At 44.2% G+C, this 19446-nt stretch overlaps 1 protein-coding gene across 1 annotated transcript in view; it reads right to left on the bottom strand.

Annotated features, from left to right (window-relative positions):
- Positions 1-18485, bottom strand: part of LOC311113503 (ubiquitin carboxyl-terminal hydrolase 43-like) — a gene marked incomplete at its 3' end in the record, with an annotated part of 98606 nt that extends 80121 nt beyond the window's left edge. Inside the window, exons 1-2 of the mRNA XM_084156735.1 lie at positions 17812-18485; positions 7729-7890 (exon numbers count right to left, since the gene is read on the bottom strand). Of these exons, the coding sequence (XP_084012861.1) occupies positions 7729-7890; positions 17812-18447 (798 nt within the window). The 5' untranslated portion in view covers positions 18448-18485. The remainder of the gene's footprint in view (positions 1-7728; positions 7891-17811) is intronic.
- Positions 18486-19446: the final 961 nt, after the last annotated feature.

Genomic DNA, 19446 nt, shown 5'->3' with positions numbered 1-19446 from the left:
ACGTCTGATCTGTATCATAAACAACACATTTCTCTGGAGAACAGGGCCTCTCAACCCTCACATCCATAGATGTCAAACCCACAATTTATGTGTCTGTCAATAATGTGTTCTATCGCCGCCTCGCAGGCCGCCACAACGTCCAGAGACCAAATTTCCAAGTCTAAGCAGTTTACTTCCATCCATCCAGTGCTGTTTTTTTATTTCCTTTCTTTATTTCCCGCCATCCACTCACCCTGTCAATTCTCTCTGGGCGCGGAGCGAGAAGCCAGCTATTATCGACGTTTAAAATGGAATAATGCATAGATAATGCCTCTGTGAGTAAGCGACGGTGTTGGGATGCTAGGCATCGTTTACCACTACTGTCCGTATGGGTGAGACGGATAGAGAGAGAGAGGGAGAGAGAGAGAAAGGGTAAGATGGATCGGACCACTCACTGGATGGGAGGCCAAGGCCTAGGGCCAGATGTAACTACTCTAAACGCAGAGGGAAATTTATGCCACATTTGTGCGGCACTTTGATGATACGAACGAAGTGAGTTTGGTTGATTTATTTTCATTCCGACACCAGAGAAATATTGTGCAAACTGGTTTAGCTAGGCTAATCCTTTCATATTACGAGAAATATTGTTGTCAAGCCTGAGGTGTTGGACGAACGCGACACACACGTTATATCAAATTGGCCCTTTAATCCCCTTTTACTACGATGGGTTCTGGTTCAAGGAGACTTGGCTTCCTTCAGCAACTGATCAAACATCAGTTTACTGAGCTGCCTCTGTTGACCGACTTCCTTACGTAACCTTCCACTGGCTGAAGAAGGTGAACCGGCTCAGTTGGTCACATGGCTGGTTGTAGCGTAGGTTTGCTGGGCCACAGGTTATAGTAGGTCCATGCTACTGAACCCATACCAATAACAAAGGAGTGATCTTAAAATGGAGGACTGCAGGTGCATTAGGTGTGAGGTTTGGTTTCTGCTCTGTTCTATGGGCGTTGCAGGCCGGTGTGCGTCTATGTGGATAATGCAGAAATGCATTCTTGAAATTCAGACCATCCATTCTCAAAGATGCTTACGTAAAAGAAACACACGCTGCACTAATTTGTCTTCTGTAGTTTTGCAAAGGTGTAAGTAAAAGTGGGGAGTTAGGGGGACAAGTGAAGAATTGGAGCAGAAAGTGGAGGTGTAAGGATGTAAGTAGTTATAGAGTTGTAAGGACATGTACTGTAGAGGAGGAGATACAGTGAGCTACAAAAGTGCATTTGTTGTTGTTGTTTTGGCTCTGTGCTCCAGCACTTTGAAATTATACAATGACTATGAGGTTACAGTGCAGATTGTCAGCTTTCATTTGAGTGTATTTCCATCCACATTGGGTGAACCGTTTAGAAATTACAGCACTTTTTGTACGTAAGCCCCCCCCCCCCCCCCCCCCATTTTAGGGGACCAAAAGTATTGGGGCAAATTCACTTACATGTGTATTAAAGTAGTCAAAAGTTTAGTATTTGGTCCCATATTCCTAGCACACAATGATTACATCAAGCTTGTGACTCTATAAACGTGTTGGATGCATTTGCTGTTTGTTTTGGTTAGGTTTCAGATTATTTTGTGCCCAATAGAAATGAATGGTAAATAATGTATTGTGTCATTTTGGAGTCACTTTTATTATAAATAAGTATAGAATATGTTTCTGAACATTTCTACATTCATGTGGATGCTACCATGATTACGGATAGTCCTGAATGAATAGTGAATAATGATGAGTGAGAAAGCTAGACGCACAAATATCATACCCCCAAGACATGCTAACCTCGCACCATTACAATAACAGGGTAGGTTAGCATTTTTTGGGGGGTTTGATATTTATGCCTCTAACTTTCTCACTCATCATTATTCACGATTCATTCAGGACTATCAGTAATCGTGGTAACATCCACATTAATGTAGAAATGTTCAGAAACAAAATAATCTGAAGCACAACCAAAACAAATGCATCCAACAAATGTGTAGAGTCACAACCTTTATGTAGTCATTGCGTGATAGGAATATGGGACCAAATACTTTTTACTACTTTAGTACACATAGGTGAATTTGTCCCAATACCTTTAGTCCCCTAAAATGGGGGGACTATGTACAGAAAGTGCTGTAATTTCTAAACGGTTCACCCGATATGGATGAAAATACCCCTCAAATGAAAGCTGATAGTCTGCACTTAAACCTCATAGTCATTGTATCATTTCAAATCCAAAGTGCTGGAGTACAGAGCCAAAACAACAAAAAATATGTCACTCTCCCACTACTTTTGGAGCTCACTGTATAAGAAAGGTACCATTCATTCACTGAAATAGGCAGGCAGGAGCAGAATGTGTCTCCTCAGGTGTCCGTCAGGTCAGCAGATAGATCAGGGTCTTCTTTGCCCTCACTTGAAACGCCCGATTCACAGGCTCTGATGACGGGGTGCCATCCTGCCCTGCTCTCACACTCTCTCAACCCATCAATCCATACACCCATCCATCTGTTCTGTCCATTTGCTATCCGTGTGTACGCTGCGATGCACACCATCAGTGCTCTAACACCAGTCAATGGAGAGAGAGAGAGTAGGACGGAGGAGGAGAGGAGACGAGGGAGGTGAGAACGATGGAGCTATAAACAAACAGAGAGAATTAATTCAATTACAGAGCCAGAAAAGAATGGAAACGGAACACACGCAGCGTTCTCTGAAATTGCTTCTTCTTTCTAGGGCCGAGGCGTCGGCGGGAAAAGCGGCTTTATGGAGCCATAATTCAGCAGCTGCTAATGACAACCAGAGCCCTGAGCTGTTTATGTGGCATAAAGGGCCTCCTCTATAGCGTAGCCGCAGAGAAAGGCATTAGCTATTAGGAGGCGTCACGATGGCAGTCAATGAGAATAAGGACTTCATTGGCTAATAATAGCGGCCAGAGATGAGTAAAAGCCAAGAGGATACGGTTGAAGCGCAATGAAGCGAGCCATCATTGTAACCATCGCACACCCTAAGGGGGCAACGTGTGATTACATGAAATTATATTAGAGATCACATCCACATTGTAAGTCATATTACGCCCTGTTTTCTCTGCCAATGCGGTACACCCTCCCCTGATGCGTTCCCCTCTGCAGCAGCAGACAGAGGAGAGCAGAGAGGGAAGGAAAGAGAGAGAATGAGAGGGGGCATCACACAGCAGGCTGCCACTTCAACAGCATCTCCTGTTACACACACACACACACACACACACACACACACACAATGGCCCGTTTCAGAGGCCCCAGTGGGTAAATAGTAATACAGCCATGAGTGGCAACACTCAGATGCTGCAGTGGCTAGACTCATCAGTCCCATTGAGAAAGGGACCACGGTCGTCAAGGGAATGGCATTCTAAAGAGGCCTCATCCCACATATTCTGTGTCTCTTTTTCCTCAAATGCACTAACTGATTTCTGTGATCTGGCTGGGTGAATATAACAAGTACGGTGCTTTTGTGCTATTTTATTCAGGCAATGCAAGAGCAGCTGAGGAGAGGGCCCACGGTGGGGCCTCAATTCCTTAGCCTGCGGCCCGCGCTATTGGTCGACTCTTCTAACAAGGAGGCCTGCTCATTAAGCTGAAACCTGCCTCTCATCAAGACAGTTAAGTCAGTTGTCTATTGTTTTTACAAAAATAAAATATATACAGTACCAGTCAAAGGTTTTAGAACACCTACTTATTCCAGGGTTTTTCTTTATTATTAATATTCTTTACATTGTAGAATAATAGTGAAGACATCAAAACTATGAAATAACACATATGGAATCATGTAGTAAACAAACAACTGTTCAACAAATCAAAATATATTTTATATTTGAGATTCTTCAAATAGCCACCCTTTGCATTGATGACAGCATTGCACATTCTTGGCATTCTCTCAACCAGCTTCATGAGGTAGTCACCTGGAATGCATTTCAATTAACAGGTGTGTCTTGTTAAAAGTTAATTTGTGGAATTTCTTTCCTTCTTAATGCGTTTGAGCCAATCAGTTGTATTGTGACAAGGTAGGGGTGGTATACAGAAGATAGCCCTATTTGGTAAAAGACCAAGTCCATATTATGGCAAGAACAGCTCAAATAAGCAAAGAGAAATGACAGTCCATCATTACTTTAAGACATGAAGGTCAGTCAATCCAGAAAATGTCAAGAACTTAGAAAGTTTCTTACATTTACATTTTAGTCATTTAGCAGACGCTCTTATCCAGAGCGACTTACAGTTAGTGAATACCTATTTTTTGTATATATTTTTTTTATATATACTGGCCCCCCGTGGGAAACGAACCCACAACCCTGGCGTTGCAAACGCCATGCTCTATCAACTGAGCTACATCCCTGCCGGCCATTCCCTCCCCTCCCCTACCCTGGACGACACTGGGCCAATTGTGCGCCGCCCATGAGTCTCCCGGTCGCGGCCGGCTGCGACAGAGCCTGGATTCGAACCAGGATCTCTAGTGGCACAGTTAGCACTGCGATGCAGTGCCTTAGACCACTGCGCCACTCAGGAGACACTCAGGAGCACTCTTCAAGTGCAGTTGCAAAAACCATCAAGCGCTATGATGAAACTGGCTCTTATGAGGACCGCCACAGGAATGGAAGACCCAGAGTTACCTCTGCTGCAGAGGATAAGTTCATTAGAGTTACCAGCCTCCCAAATTGCAGTCCAAATAAATGCTTTACAGAGTTCAAGTCACAGACACATCTCAACATCAACTGTTCAGAGGAGACTGCGTGAATAAGGCCTTCATGGTCAAATTGCTGCAAAGAAACCACTACTTACACCAATAAGAAGAAGAGACTTGCTTGTCCCAAGAAACACGAGCAACATTAGACCGGTGGAAATGTGTCCTTTGGTCGGATGAGTCCACATTTGAGATTTCTGGTTACTACCACCGTGTTTTTGTGAGGCGCAGAGTAGGTGAACGGATGATCTCTGCATGTGTGGTTCCCTCTGTGAAGTTTGGAGGAGGTGTGATGGTGCTTTGCTGGTGACACTGTCAGTGATTTATTTAGAATTCAAGGCAAACTTAACCAGCATGGCTACCACAGCATTCTGCAGTGATACGCCATCCCATCTGGTTTGCGCTTAGTGGGACTGTCATTTGTTTTTCAACAGGACAATGACACAACCCACCTCCAGGCTGCGTAAGGGCTATTTGACCAAGAACGAAAATCCCATTGTATGATTTTAAGTAATTAATTTGCATTTTATTGCATGACATAAGTATTTGATCACCTACCAACCAGTAAGAATTCCGGCTCTCACAGACCTGTTAGTTTTTCTTTAAGAAGCCCTCCTGTTCTCCACTCATTACCTGTTAACTGTGTGGTCCTCTGTAGCTCAGCTGGTAGAGCACGGCGCTTGTAACGCCAAGGTAGTGGGTTCGATCCCCGGGACCACCCATACACAAAAATGTATGCACGCATGAATGTAAGTCGCTTTGGATAAAAGCGTCTGCTAAATGGCATATTATTATTTTTATTATAACTGCACCTGTTTGAACTCGTTACCTGTATAAAAGACACCTGTCCACACACTCAATCAAACAGACTCCAACCTCTCCACAATGGCCAAGACCAGAGAGCTGTGTAATGACATCAGGGATAAAATTGTAGACCTGCACAAGGCTGGGATGGGCTACAGGACAATAGGCAAGCGGCTTGGTGAGAAGGCAACAACTGTTGGCGCAATTATTAAAAAATGGAAGAAGTTCAAGATGATGGTCAATCACCCTCGGTCTGGGGCTCCATGCAAGATCTCACCTCGTGGGGCATCAATGATCATGAGGAAGGTGAGGGATCAGCCCAGAACTACACGGCAGGACCTGGTCAATGACCTGAAGAGAGCTGGGACCACAGTCTCAAAGAAAACCATTAGTAACACACTAAGCCGTCATGGATTAAAATCCTGCAGCGCACGCAAGGTCCCCCTGCTCAAGCCAGCGCATGTCCAGGCCCGTCTGAAGTTTGCCAATGACCATCTGGATGATCCAGAGGAGGAATGGGAGAAGGTCATGTGGTCTGATGAGACAAAAATAGAGGTTTTTGGTCTAAACTCCACTCGCCGTGTTTGGAGGAAGAAGAAGGATGAGTACAACCCCCAAGAACACCATCCCAACCGTGAAGCATGGAGGTGGAAACATCATTCTTTGGGGATGCTTTTCTGCAAAGGGGACAGGACGACTGCATCGTATTGAGGGGAGGATGGATGGGGCCATGTATCGCGAAATCTTGGCCAACAACCTCCTTCCCTCAGTGAGAGCATTGAAGATGGGTCGTGACTGGGTCTTCCAGCATGACAACGACCCGAAACACACAGCCAGGGCAACTAAGGAGTGGCTCCGTAAGAAGCATCTCAAGGTCCTGGAGTGGCCTAGCCAGTCTCCAGACCTGAACCCAATAGAAAATCTTTGGAGGGAGCTGAAAGTCCGTATTGCCCAGCGACAGCCCCGAAACCTGACGGATGTGGAGAAGGTCTGTATGGAGGAGTGGGCCAAAATCCCTGCTGCAGTGTGTGCAAACCTGGTCAAGACCTACAGGAAACGTATGATCTCTGTAATTGCAAACAAAGGTTTCTGTACCAAATATTAAGTTCTGCTTTTCTGATGTATCAAATACTTATGTTATGCAATAAAATGCAAATTAATTACTTAAAAATCATACAATGTGATTTTTTGGATTTTTGTTTTAGATTCCGTCTCTCACAGTTGAAGTGTACCTATGATAAAAATTACAGACCTCTACATGCTTTGTAAGTAGGAAAACCTGCAAAATCGGTAGTGTATCAAATACTTGTTCTCCCCACACACATATATATATATATATAAATAAAAATGACAGTTAATAGTCATAATGGCCGCTGTCGGACACATGAAAGGACCAGGAATTCGCATTGTTGTCATTGAGTAAAGCTCTTCCTATTGTGTCTCTATTTTATCTCTTGAGAAGAGAACTATGCATTCATGGGAACCTCAGAGCTGTTTTGCTCTACTGCACTATGAGTAACCTGGTTAGGTTGTGAGCAAAACCAAGGCTAGTTACAGTTTGCAATATGACTCAGTTGAATGCGAAAAATAGATGTTGATATATGCTAACCAAGTTCAATCTCAAGTTGGTTTATTAGTCCAGTGTTTCCCCTATATTCATTTAGCAACGGTGGCTCAGCAGTGGCCCTAGCGGTAGCAATCTCTCGGCCCAACCCTACACTATGCACGTGTGTGTACGTGTCCCACTCTAAAGTAAGTTAGTCGATGAGCAAGGCAAGATGTGTGTGTGCTCATGAGTGTTACCCAGGTGATATGATGACTCAAGTATCTTCAACTCTTTCACCTGAGTAAGGAGCTATTATTGGCCTCTGCAACTGTACCTCTGCTCTCACAGCTGAGACTTCTGAAGCTGCTACTGTAGAACGCAGAGAGCCCTTTGCATTTTGGATTGCAGCCCCAGTTGGATTACATAGTACTACCATCAGCCAAAAACCTTACCTCAGCTAACTTGTTGGCTACAGTATATTTATAATGTGTCATGAGTCAGGACCGATCAATCACAACAGCGATCAATATTTTTCAAGATGGTTCAGTTCGGTGACAGGTGTTCTTATGTTGAGATGTCAACACAAGACTATGTCTATGACACCTGAATGTCTTTGGGCTTCATGACAGATAAACACATCTAAACTTTGTGACTGTGTTTGGTCTGCTCCTACCTTTCCGTTGGCTTTGGTCTTGCTGCTGCTATTGCTGCTGTGGTTGTTGTTGGTGGTGGGGTTGGCATCCTCATGGACCCGGTCCAAGAGCCAGAGCAGGAACTCCAGGGCATCGTGCTGAGAGTTCCCCCTGAACTGAGAGCCGTACTTGGACACAATACTCTGGGGACAGACAGGGAGAAGGAAATCAGATAACGACATTACAAAAGACATAAAAATACTTTCCAACAAACCACAGTATAAACTCAAAGATATTAACCTTAGAGGTACAGGCTGACCGGTCAACCGAACAGGGAATATTGAACACGGACAAAAATTATGTAGGCTAAATACTTTGAGGAAAGACCGGGAGGGAGATTAGATATGGACAAGAAAATATATATCAGTTAGGTTTCCAGCAAAGTCCTTTAAATCTTCTGACAAAATACATGATCTGAGAATTTCGAAAACTATAACTGTTCAAAGTTATTTATTTTTAGGAAACATTGTCTTGTGGTAAGTAAACAGCGTCTTTTGACAGTGTATTCAATCAGCTCCCCTCAGGGTTGGGGAGTAACTGATGACATGTAATCCGTTACATGTTATCCGATTACAAAAAAAACAAACTGTAATAAGTTACGTCAGGGGTTCTCAAACGTTTTCACTCAGGTCCCCCTTCCAGCATTGGGGAACATCCGGCGCCCCCCCCCCCCCCTGCACACGTATCCACGCCACGTCTATTTCTATGGGCACAAGCACTGTCACACTCCTCTTGTTGGCGGAGAGAACATTTTGCAGGTTTAATGCTTATTTCTTGCAATTCTACACATTTTGTCACAATTGTTGCAATTGTATACATTTTTCCATGTCTAATGTGTATTCATGTGATATTTGAGTGATTCGACCATTACTACAAAATCTATGGGCTAAAAAACCTAACTAAAAAACGTTAGCTGACGAGCTAGTTGATCTGGACATTTCTGACAAGTTATAAATAGCTCTCTAAGGTATGCAATGACTGACATGGCAAGAAGAAAACAGATGATGCACTATCCAATTTCGAAATTGCACCTTGTGCATTCTACTATTACAACTTTCAAGAGTAAGTTGAAAGCCAGACTGAGTTCCTTAAAAATCAAGAAATAAAAACCATTTCTTTGATTACTTTTAAATTCAGAAAGGATGTTTGCGGAAAAAAAAACACTACAGTCGTGGTCAAAAGTTTTGAGAATGACACAAGCATTGGTCTTCACAAGGTTTGCTGCTTCAGTGTTTTTAGATATTTTTGTCAGATGTTACTATGGTATACTGAAGTATAATTACAAGCATTCCATAAGTGTCAAAGGCTTTTATTGCCCGGGTCAACTGTAAGTGCTGTTATTGGGAAGTGGAAACGTCTAGGAGCAACAACGGCTCAGCCGCGAAGTGGTAGGCCACACAAACTCACAGAACGGGACCGCCGATTGCTGCTAAAGTGCGTATCGCGTAAAAATGTTCGGTTGCAACACTCACTACCGAGTTCCAAACTGCCTCTGGGAGGCCCTTTTCGGTTTCAACATGACAATGCCCCCGTGCATAAAGCGAGGTCCATACAGAAATGGTTTGTCGAGATCGGTGTGGAAGAACTTGACTGGACGGCACAGAGCCCTGACCTCAACCCCATCGAACAACTTTGGGATGAATTGGAACGCCAACTGCGAGCCAGGCCTAATCGCCCGACCTCACTAATGCTCGTGGCTGAATGTAAGCAAGTCCCCACAGCAATGTTCCAACATCTAGTGGAAAGCCTTCCCAGAATAGTGGAGGCTGTTATAGCAGAAAAGGAGGGACCAACTCCATATTAATGCCCTTGATTTTGAATGAGATGTTCGACTAGCAGGTGTCCACATACTTTTGGTCGTGTAGTGTATATTATGACACCTTTCTGTTTTCTCAATTATATTAAATACCACATTGAAAATATGGAAAGTTAAAGTTTGTTCCACATGAGCGAGTCTGACCAAAGTCAGAGACCACTATGTATATGATGACACACCAAATGCATTTGATGGATCATTTTTGTCTTCTTCTAATGCCTCTTAAGGGGAAAGTAATCCAAAAGTAACGGATAGTAATCAGATTACGTTACCGAGTTCGGCCAATCCAAAAGTTACGTTACAGATTACAATTTTGGACAGGTAACTAGTAACTCAAATCAAATCAAATTTTATTGGCCACATGCGCCGAATACAACAGGTGCAGACATTACAGTGAAATGCTTACTTACAGCCCTTAACCAACAGTGCATTTATTTTTAACAAAAAAGTAAAAATTAAACAACAACAAAAAAAGTGTTGAGAAAAAAAGAGCAGAAGTAAAATAAAATAACAGAAGGGAGGCTATATATACAGGGGGGTGCCGGTGCAGAGTCAATGTGCGGGGGCACCGGCTAGTTGAGATAGTTGAAGTAATATGTACATGTGGGCAGAGTTAAAGTGACTATGCATAAATAATTAACAGAGTAGCAGCAGCGTAAAAGGATGGGGTGGGGGGGCAGTGCAAATAGTCTGGGTAGCCATGATTAGCTGTTCAGGAGTCTTATGGCTTGGGGGTAGAAGCTGTTGAGAAGTCTTTTGGACCTAGACTTGGCACTCCGGTACCGCTTGCCGTGCGGTAGCAGAGAGAACAGTCTATGACTAGGGTGGCTGGAGTCTTTGACAATTTTGAGGGCTTTCCTCTGACACCGCCTGGTATAGAGGTCCTGGATGGCAGGAAGCTTGGCCCCAGTGATGTACTGGGCCGTATGCACTACCCTCTGTAGTGCCTTGCGGTCGGAGGCCAAGCAGTTGCCATACCAGGCGGTGATGCAACCAGTCAGGATGCTCTCGATGGTGCAGCTGTAGAATTTTTTGAGGATCTGAGGACCCATGCCAAATCTTTTCAGTCTCCTGAGGGGGAATAGGCTTTGTCGTGCCCTCTTCACGACTGTCTTGGTGTGTTTGGACCATGATAGTTCGTTGGTGATGTGGACACCAAGGAACTTGAAGCTCTCAACCTGTTCCACTACAGCCCCGTCGATGAGAATGGGGGCGTGCTCAGTCCTCTTTTTTTTCCCTGTAGTCCACAATCATCTCCTTTGTCTTGGTCACGTTGAGGGAGAGGTTGTTGTCCTGGCACCACACGGCCAGGTCTCTGACCTCCTCCCTATAGGCTGTCTCATCGTTGTCGGTGATCAGGCCTACCACTGTTGTGTCGTCGGCAAACTTAATGATGGTGTTGGAGTCGTGTAACATTTAGAAAGTAACCTACCCAACCCTGGCTCTCCTTGAGACAGTGACGGGCGTAGCTAATAACAACACCATCAGGACCGCCAGGTGGCTACTTTCCATTCCCACCAACCATTTCCCTCCTCCCCATTCTCTCCATTCCTCCCTTCACCCTCTGAGTAACAGAGCCCAGACGCTCCTCCACGCTTCATTAAAAATCGCTGCATCATGCCGCCAGTGTTCTAAATATAAACACCGGACAGGATGGGTGCCCCCCTACCTCCCTACTACCTGAGATGGACCACTAATGAGCTTAATAATTATGAAGGGGGCCGTCCGAGGGGGAGGGAGGCAAAAGGGGCATGTTGACTGTGGCTGTATCTGAAATGGCATCCTATTCCCTATGTAGTGCACTACTTTTGGCAAGGGTTCTGGTCAGAATTAGCGCACTATATAGGGAACAAGGTGCCATTTCAGACACAGCCTGTTTTCACTAATCCTAGTCACTCTCTCTGCCTATCAATGGATCAATGGACAGTGCTGTTATGTTAAGTTAGGTTGCTACCCCATTAAGGCTAAGAGGGAAAGGGGGAAACAGAGTCGGAGGTGGTGGAGAGAGTGGTGGGGACAGCAACCGATGTGTCCAAGGTTACAGTGGGCCCGCTGTGTCTGGGAAGCAGAAACCTGATGACATCACAGAGCTGTGATGGCTTCATTAGGACAAGGGGTTGAGAGGAGGAGGGCTTATGTTCTGCTGTGCGCACACATTTTGCTTTGTTGACGTCCAGAGGTGATCCTCTACTATGGCATATTAGTGTGTCTGCACAGCAGCACTGTTGCTAAGTAAGTAAGGACCCCATATCTGCATAGACATATCAACATGGCCTTTACTTTTCACACCCACCCTATGCCTGAGAGGAGATAGTGGTGTAATCCCACCAAAGTTGTAGTATGAATAACATTTTCTAACATTTTGAGGCCTGTTTGAGTAAGCCTGTATCACCCTCCATTTATTATCATACCCAACCAAATCAAAGACAGACAGCTTAGACACCTGACACTAACATTTAATGAATGGCCATGAAAGTGCCAAAACAAACATGATATACTGTGTTTCTGTCCCCACAGGGAGCATGGGAATAATAATGCAGGGTATTTGGTAAACATTGAAGAGATTTGAGAGAACCTGGGCATAAAATGTGTTGGTTGGGACATTTTGAATCGGATAGCCAAATATTATTTCTTAGCCTTAGAGAACTATGTTTTCCACATACAGTTGAATAAAAGCAGGTCCACCATTAACCTACACAGTCTCCAGGGGCAGTTGACAACGTCGTGCTCGCTCTGAGTGTGGTTGGAGACCCCCACACTCAGACAATACACACCAGGGAATAACATCACACACATACACCACTCCTGCCCTGGCATCCAAGACAGTGAGCTGGAGAGTGTTTGACTTTCCCCTCTTTAGCGTTGGTCTCACAAGTACCCCACATCCAGTGTAAACAGCGAGGTATAAGGAGAGCTCCGTAGGGGACCAGGAATGTGCCATACATCAACAAAATGACCCCTCTCCTTCAAAAACCCATTTACAGGGTCACACCAACTCACCTCACCCCAGCCTGGCCTGTCAAATGGACCTTGTTAGATTACACAATGACAGTCTGGGAGGGAGAACCATGAGGAATTATGACATTACATAAGCTTTAGAGGTTGTGATGTTGACACACACACACGCAAGAGCAGACGTTGCTGCCTGGCGGGAAAGAGCCTGGACGGTCTCCATCACCATCATTACTGGCACCTCCATGCCTGGTGTTGCTGGTTGGCGCTCCTCTCCTCCGTGTCATCACTTAATACATCCCCTGCCTCCCCTTCCATTCCTTCCCCCATTCTATCCACTCAACAATACCTACCACTTCTTCTCCCTCTTTTTCTCCATACCCTCCCTCCCTCGTTCCCCCTCTCATTTTCTCCATTATTTCCACTCATCAATCTCAGCTGAGCTCCAGACAACCCAGCCTCCCCCCGTTTCTCCCCTGGAGGACGACCGCTGGTCGGGGGGAGAGAAACACAAACCTCGGCCCACCGCAGCCCCGGCCGCCAAGCAAATGGCTTTGCCTGTCTCCTGATTCCCCACGCTAGACGCCCACGTCACAGTTTTTTGACCCAAAACTCATCCAACTCCTCGATCCTGATTAATCTGAGTCTATACTGTATCTGAATTCACCTCCAAAAGAATGAACAATGAAAACCACTATTTGTGATGGCAGAGGACATACTAGTTTGCATGCTTGACTTCATGTCCATGTATTCACCGCCAAAAGAATGAAAACCACTATTTATTATGGCAAGACAACATCATATTTTGGATGCAAGGCTCTCCAAGATTTTCTCGGTAACATAACATGAAATCCTCCTCCAGATATGCTGCCAGTGTGTCGACAGAGTAAAGCCCAAAGCCTCTGCCTCGTCTCCGCGACAACGTCCCTAATGTGGGATATTACTACCATCAAGAACAGAGATGGAAACAAAGGATGAATTGCGATTGGTTATAATAATCTCTGAGTGGTTTACAGCCTGGGAAAGGCTCTCTGTAAACGCTACTGTAATGGAGAAGTTTAAACTCCTATGGCTGCATCCCAAATCGTATTTCCTATAAAGTGCACTACTTTTGAGCAGGGCCCATAGGGCTCTGGTAAAAAAATCGTGCACTTTGTAGGTAATAGGGTGCCATTTGGGACGCAGCCACTATGACTTATAGTGGAGGCAGTAAATGTGCAATTGTGTGGGAAGAACGAGGGTCTGAGCTGTTACTGTATCCTAAAGGCACAATTGGTAGTTTATTTTGGGGGGGGCAAATGGCAGCACTACCACGTAGTTTGGACCCCCCCCCCCCCCCCCCTCCATGTTGAACCTAGACCATTAATCATGGTGGGGAATACATCTATGGGAAATGCGCCCAAATTGCAGTGCTTACCTAGACATATCACAGACATATTTCTCACTGTGTTTTTCATTACATTGTTTTGTCTGAGCTTTTCAGGTAAAATGAAGTAGTAGTGCCCTGCTCACTGAGTCATGAGGAGGCATGCTGTTTCTAATGGTTTTGCATTTGAAATGTTTTTAGTGTAGTGCGGAAGAGACTAAACTGACTGTTGTCGTCTACCAGTAATTCTAGTTTAGCCAATTTCTGAGTTTAAAGGCAAATATTGAAAGAGAGCGAGAGAGAGCGAGAGCGAGAGAGAGAGAGACCGTGTGTTTGAGTACCGTAGCTCTTGAAAGGAGAGAGCAGAGACAGGAATACACAAACAGCATCTCTGCCTGTGCTCCAAAACAACCAACATGACTCCCACTCACACCCACCACCAGCTACACAGGAGTCATGGAGAAACATGACACAACCACCACCTCCAGACTTGGCAAGGAAAGTCAGGGAAGGGAAAAGCTTGCAGAGCCAACTTTTATCCTCACTCAGTCACTGTTGAACTTGTTTACCAGGCCAATGCCTCTGACTAGTGCTCTTTAAAAGCACACTGACAATAACAATTAGCTGTCAAAGAACCACTCTGCAAAATCCTTCCTCATCACAAACTAGTACCATTCCTATGGGGGACGGGAGTAAATGGATGGGTGGTGTTTTCCTGTCTTTCACCAACACTTTTCTTGTTTGTTTTGGAGCTCACTGCTGCACTCTCCATACGCACCAGTGGCGCTAGCGCAGTAGGGGGTCTCCACCGTCTCCTCCTTTCCCAGGCTAAATGCACTGGGCTGCACTGCTACAGCAGTAAACATCCTCATCTCATCCAAAGAGGACCAACAGATAGAAATCAGTGTATTGTTAAAGTCTGGCAGGCAGAGTCAAAGCCATCCTTATAACCGCAGAGGAGGGAATGAATGAGAATGAATGGGAATATCTATACCCAAGGGCAGTTGATTATTCAATAGATCTAAGTACTACATTTCAACCAAGTGCAGTCTTTCGAGGGACTCTGCACACAAAGCTTAACGTATAAGCTTCAAAAAGCATCTCACTTTGCCATTCCTGTTCTGAAGCTTATGAAATCCTTCACCTCATAGCCCTCTATCTTTGCATCGCAGTTTGATTTCCACAAATTACTACTAGAATCATAATAAGCTTAGAGCCTATAATAAGCCGAACAAAATCTAAATGTTCTAATACAGAATTCTAAACTATCTAATTATATTTGCAGTATAGGTCCAAAAGCTCCAGTAAATGAGAGTGAGCAATGTAATTCGCCCAGGGGTATTAGCTTTGGGCACTGCGCCCCTGGATGACCAGCCACAGGTGTCCCTGTGGGACCAGACCATAGACATACATATTCATACATCATCAGGCCAGACAGACACCTGTGCAGACTCAGCCGTCTGGAACTCTGGCCTGCTTTCCTGGCAGTCCCTGATCGCTGTGTTGCCTTGGTCTGGCTCACTCCCATCAGCATTCGGTAAACTCACTGCACCACCCCTGCATGTGAAGTACCGCTCCCTTCCTCCCAGCAAGGACATCCAGGGAATGCAGACAAGCCACCTCACCTGTGTTTGTGGCAGGTGGGAGCCACAGGGCACACACGAACACACACACAGCATGCTTATTAGTTAGCAAATGTGCCCTGATGTGTGGTCAATGGTCATTAGGCAATGACACATGGTTTGGACCATGTTTGTGTGGGGGGAAAATAAAAAGAGAATCCAAACATATGTGAGTTTTGACACTGCCTGTACGGTTAGTACATGTCTCACCTGTTTTGACCGTTGCCACCGGCTCCTCCTCTGAAATGCTACCTGTCTGCTTACATGGAAATAGGACGTGAGAACTGTTCGAGTCGGTTCTGACTAGAGGGAGTACAGCTACGACCAGAAATTACTTTTTCGTAGCAGGTTAGGAGAATTTACGCAGCAGGTTAATTAAGATAACTGTAGGTTAAGGTTAGGAAACAGGTTAGGCTTAGCTAAAATGCTTCCGGTCTTAGCTGTACTCCCTCCAGCCACAACCCACTAGGCACACCGTCATTTCAATGTGGAAATGTGGGTAATATTTGGTTGAGATGTTGATCAATAAGATTTCAACCTTTATTCACTCACTCATAAAGACAGCCAGATGTTTGTTGAATTCCCAATGTGTTATCACTATGCTTTCAACCATCTAAATGGCTGATATTCTGCACAGATTATTATAGCAATTGTGAAGATCTCCACAGACCTGCAACCTCTGCATGCTATCTTAAACATGCACACTTTCTATTATTACATAAGACATTTTTAGTTACAGTAGGCTAACCTCAAAATGTCGCCATTGACATGTTACTCATTTTAAGGTTGAATAAATACTGTTATTCGTTTCTAAGAGCCTTAACTTTAGGCTATTTACTGTACTACAAAAGTAATATTTAATTGTATTTGGTTGGCAACACAACCAAATATCAACATTTAAAGGATATCTAACGCTTGGATAGTTTAATCTGAGCCACTGGCTTAATCCTATTCTTTAACCTTTATTTTGGGTTTAGTTGGAGATGTAAATCCAACATATCATTAGTTAACTTGTCGACAAGTTAATAGGCTATTTACTGTATTGCAAAAGTGATATTGAATTGTGTTTGGTTGTCACTGACTTAGTCCGGCATTCATTCTAGTTTGTCTACAAATTAATAATTGATATGTTGGATTCATGTCTCCATCTCAACCAAGAACCAAAGTTAAAGAATAGGACTAAATCAAACTGTATTTAAAGTGCATTTAAAGTTTGATTAGATTTAGTCCTATTCTTTAACTTTGATTTTTGGTTGAGATGGAGAAGTGAATTCAACATATCAATTACTAATTTGTTGACAAACTGTAATTAAAGACAGACTAAGTCAGTGGCACAGATGGAACTATCCAAGCAGGAGATACATCTCCTTCAAATGTTGATATTTGGTTGCGTTGCCAACCACACAATTCAAATATCCAGTTTGTCTATAAATTAATAATTGATATGTTGGATTCACGTCTCCATCTCAACCAAACATTTAAGTTAAAGAATAGTTAAAGACTACTTCTAATGACTACAGTGGTAGTAGTCAGTGACAAATATCAAAGCTAGGCTTGGTTAAAACCCTGGATGGGAGACCAAATGAATGGCTGTAGATAAATCAACTCTCCAGTAGGAGTTGCTGCCCAGCCAATTGGATTTTGCTGATTGTGGATATAACATTGAAGATCTGACATTGTTACAAATTCAACATATTTTAGCACATACAAGGTTTGTTTATGTAAAAAATTGGTTACAATGACATAATCACGTGGCTGAAATTTCAACCTGAAAGCAACAGTTTACTAGATGACTTTTTTCTAATCCAATCCACATAGATTCCACTTCACAATACGTTGACAAATTACAATGAAACAACGTTGATTTAACCAGTTTGTGCGCAGTGGACACCTGTTGAGTCTGACCGTTGATATAACCGCCCACACATAGGGCTACTGTAATTACTATGACAAACCGTCATGTAAAAGGAACGATGTGTTCTCTTTAGTTAAAATATTTATTTTGTTTGTGAATCATTCGAAAATTCCAATCGTTTTAGAATGAAGTGCTGCGCTGGAAACTGTAGTCGACTCCGTGGGCACGCGATTGTTCCGAGCTTTGAAAATGTATCACGATCAGAGTCGCGCAGAAGCAGTAAAATGTATCATGATCAGTGTCGCGCAGAAGCAGTAAAATGTATCATGATCAGAGTCGCGCAAAGCAGTAAATAGGCCTATAGGTGAACAACAGCGGGAACTGTTAGGGAAATTAACCAATTAAGCCTCAAACATGAGTTGTGTTTGAAGTGTTTCTACACAAGTGACTCACCTTGAATTCCACGGACAGTTGGGGGGTATATTCGAGGGTCCAAAGCGCCCGCACCAAGGATGCCAACTGTGTGGTCACCTCACCCCTGGCAAATTGTGCGTCCTCGTTTTTTACAATTCCGTTTACTCTCCCCTGACACAAATCAGACTTGTATTGTTCCAAACCAAGGTACTCCGCCAGAAGGTCCGTATTACTGAGGCACTGAACCACCGCATTCATGAAACAAGTGTTTCCATGATTCTTCAAACCAAGGACTCCAGGAGTTTTGTCGCCATAGCACCACGACAGCCTGTCTTTTATAGATCCATGAGAAGACAAAGTTGAGGCGCTCTTCTTCACCTTAATCTCCCTCGAGACCAGAAATTCATCTTTATTACAATTCCCTGAGTTGGCACTCGACGAGCACGCGGCGCTGTTTCGGAACCCGCCATCATCATCCTCGCCGTCAGGTGTCTCGACGTCGCCAAAGTGTGCCAAAGTTCCCAAAGTTTTCAGTATCCTGCTCATAAAATGCCCAACGGACTTCAACGATTTCCTTCTGAAAACCTTCCCGGCTTTGTATTTCTTCTCTTTGCGTTTTGTCGATTTGGTTTTCATGGACTGTTTCCTTATCTTATTCTCCTTGTGGTTATCCATGGTGGCTGGTTATTTACCGAAAACGAAACAACGACTGAAGCGATATACTCCTACCTGTCTGCCTGTACCCCTCCTCCTCTCGAAACCACTCCGGTCTCTGCTAATAGACAATACGGAGGTGAAGGCACATGACTAAACAATATTCCTCAGACATTCCGGTAATTCCAGCCAGGTCTCGACGCGCACTTGTCACACTGTTTCGCTGGTAAAATGGTGAAGCGGCGGGCACTTGTAACCAGTAACCACTGTATAGGTGAGTTGTCTTCAACTCCATGGTCGTAGTGAGGCTCAATACTTCCTCGTCGTTGGCACAGTGCTCGAGCACATACAGCTGGCGGTCTTTCTCTCTCCCTCCCCTCGCCACTCGGAGCGCTGCTACTGGAGTGAGTTCTGTTTGGTGGATAGTGCGCGTTATTCCCGCCCTCCTACTAGTTTAGCCTACATTGAAGGTGGCGGACGTAGTGACAGGACTCTGACACTGATGGATATTAGGCTTATTGACAACTTGAACAAGCTTGCTGACACTCATTTAGTAACAGGCGTATAAGCTTCCCCTATAATTAGATGCATGATAAGGAGTATTGTTTAATCAACATTACAAGCATTCTGTAGGCCTATATTAACAAATACTGAACCTATTTTGTATTAGAGCAATACAAGGTCTGCACTGTACAGTACCCTTTCTTTCCTTTTTTACTATCCTCTATATTGGCATAATGTGAGTAGGCTACGGTGCATGTCCTCTGTCACAACATGGTCCCAACGGAAAATAATGATATTTTTTAGGTGTGTAGGAGCCCCCTACTGTTTTAGGCTGAGATTGTTCTGAAGCCCGGTGATGGCACAGTAATAGACTGCACCTGAAATATCCTTTCCTCTGATGGAATGCCTCATCTAATAATGCACTGTTGGAGATTTTACTGCACTGTTGGAGCTAGAAACATAAGCATTTTTCTGCACCTGCAAATCTGTGTACACGATCAATCAACTTTGATTTGA

Source organism: Coregonus lavaretus (genome assembly GCF_964263955.1).
Source record: "Coregonus lavaretus genome assembly, chromosome: 40".
Lineage (NCBI taxonomy): Eukaryota > Metazoa > Chordata > Actinopteri > Salmoniformes > Salmonidae > Coregonus > Coregonus lavaretus.
The sequence above is the reverse complement of the archived record's forward strand: the minus strand, read 5'-3'. Positions and strand labels throughout refer to the sequence as shown.